The sequence below is a fragment of the Bolinopsis microptera genome, unplaced genomic scaffold, assembly GCF_026151205.1.
Source record: "Bolinopsis microptera isolate Bmic1 unplaced genomic scaffold, MBARI_Bmic_1.0 sca56, whole genome shotgun sequence".
NCBI lineage: Eukaryota > Metazoa > Ctenophora > Tentaculata > Lobata > Bolinopsidae > Bolinopsis > Bolinopsis microptera.
This window is the reverse complement of record NW_026971828.1, coordinates 19914-22203: the sequence shown is the minus strand read 5'-3', so window position 1 is coordinate 22203 and position 2290 is coordinate 19914. Positions and strand designations below refer to the sequence as shown.

The 2290-nt window shown below is 36.9% G+C and overlaps 1 protein-coding gene across 1 annotated transcript; it reads right to left on the bottom strand.

Annotated features, from left to right (window-relative positions):
- Positions 1 to 1425: 1425 nt before the first annotated feature.
- LOC134825747 (RING-box protein 1-like) lies at positions 1426 to 1962 on the bottom strand (the record flags this gene model as incomplete). Its single annotated transcript, XM_063837957.1, is given in 3 exon segments — positions 1426 to 1575; positions 1577 to 1626; positions 1857 to 1962. Coding segments are annotated over 3 exon segments (306 nt in total), but the record flags the coding sequence as incomplete, so codon positions are not given.
- Positions 1963 to 2290: the final 328 nt, after the last annotated feature.

Here is a 2290-nt window from a genome sequence, read left to right as displayed (position 1 = left end):
TTCAAGAAAACGTCATTGTCAGCAGGTTTGGCATCTGCCTTTCTGATTTTGGTAATGAGGTTCTCCGCTGGATTGTTTTTTTTTATCCATACCAGCTGAAAAACTGTGATGGGATTTGTTTTGACGTACTTTTCAACCTTCTGTTCCTCAACCGGAGTTTCTGATCTGTGCTTTTTGCTCCGAAAAGTGAACAATTGCTTGGTGTCCCGCCGTTTAGTGACATTGATTTTAGGGAAAGTTAAACTGGGGTTGAATATTGAGGCTGGGAGCCAGGTGCCGGTGGGAAACCGCGCCGAAACCGGAAAAATCCATAAATAGACCGCCTTTCTGAAATTGATTAGTAATTAATTACAAACGTATGAAAAGATGTTCTAAGACCACATCATTCAATATGACCCTCATTTAGAAAACCGGATAAAACAGCGACAAAGAGATAACCCAGTACTTACACTGTCACCATTAGCACTTGCAGGGGGCTTTCTTTTTAGCAGTCCTTGATTCTGTAGATAGCAAAATACATCCCTTTGATAAGGACTTTAAGAAAACACAGTAATTGTTATCAAATTTCGATCCCCTGATCGGGCTGTAGAACAGAATAGAGTTCGAATGCAAATCAAGACGATTATGGCCCCTAAAAAGCTGACTTACACTCGTTGTTTTGATGACATTGTCCCCTGCAGCCTTTGCAAAACACTCCTGCCCCTCCTCCTCCTCCTCCCGTCTTGCCAATTTTCTGTCTGTGAGCTTCTTTGTCCTGCAACCCGTTTACTCATTCCTGACTGCACTGCTATAACACAATATCATGATATTAATCAGAGTCCAATTTTCAATCAATATTTCTGGGCCGAAAAAGCTAAACTTAATCAACCCATTTCGCTTTCCATAGATACTTTTTTGAATTGTTTATGTATACCTACATCCCACCTACATAATACAGCGTGCCAGTGTATGGTCAATTAAATTAGAATTGATGTTAACTTTGTCATTTAAAGCTAAATCATAAATGAACAGAAATGCAGAATAAATAGGCATCAAATTGTAATAAGATAGAAAAAATAACAACTGAAAAAATATACAAATTAACATGCATTACTTTTCGTTTTTTTGCAGAATGAATAACCTACATAAAATTAAGCTGTTGATATATTTCAGGCAAGTTTTCCGATTAAAATTAAAACAACTTCCCCCTTGTTGCCATAAATAATAACTTTCCAAAACTTTAAACTTGAAAACATAAATCCAGAAAGTCCATGGAATTAGTAAAGGGACCATTTTCCCCTTTTAAAAAAAGTTCCCATTTTCCCCCCATTTACGTCCCATACAGTAGAATTAGCAATAAATGATTTCATTTTCCCTTGATTACCCCTTTGATATCATATTTTTCAGAACCCATTCAATTCATTTGGGTTTCTCCCCCACAAACTATCATACAAGGCTCAACACCCCCAAGGCAACTTCATGGTGGGTAACAACACTGAAGTAATGAATGTCTAATCGGCCCCCGTATATCTGAAACTCCCAGTCCCCCCTGTTGTCTAGAGGACACACCTGTCGGGTCTTCAACCACCGTGAGATAACAGTGGAAGTGGAACGAATGATTTACACACCCCCAATGCTGTACACCCCCTGTTTTGAGGTATTCCAGTTAGACTTAGAGGAGATTTAAGGGTTGAATGTTTTGTAGTTTCTAGAGAAATGAAATCAATAATTTTATATAACTTGATCTTTACTACTAACTCCTCGAAAAAATAATAGTGGTAGAACATTTTTAAAAACTTTTTCAAAAATTTTTATTAATCGTAAACTCTAAACAAATTATTTAACTCACATCACTGGTGTGACCTTGCTTGATTAGCCTGACCATTCGATGCACAAATCCATGATATGGTTACGGCAGATTGCACAATTATCAACAAGTATGTCCCCAGGCCCAGAGTGCCAACTGCGTTCCATTTTCTTCACCTGAAATGTACATAGGTATCACAAACAAGGACAAAATTGTTTTTAGTAAATACACCCTTTTAATCATTAAAAATATCAATCATTGGGTTTTAACTGAATGGAAAAGAATAGACCCTTAATTGGTTTAGAAATCACACCTCAAAATCTTTTTTCTTGTCAGAACTTTAACGACTGCTGATGATGAAGAAATGGGGCCTCGTCCCCCAATCTCCATTTTTTTGTAAGAACTATTGAATTATATGGAGGTTCAGTTAGGATTTAGATTTTTACAAAAAACTCATTGATTGAAATAAATTTTCCGTGGCACATAACAGAAAAGAATGGTTTA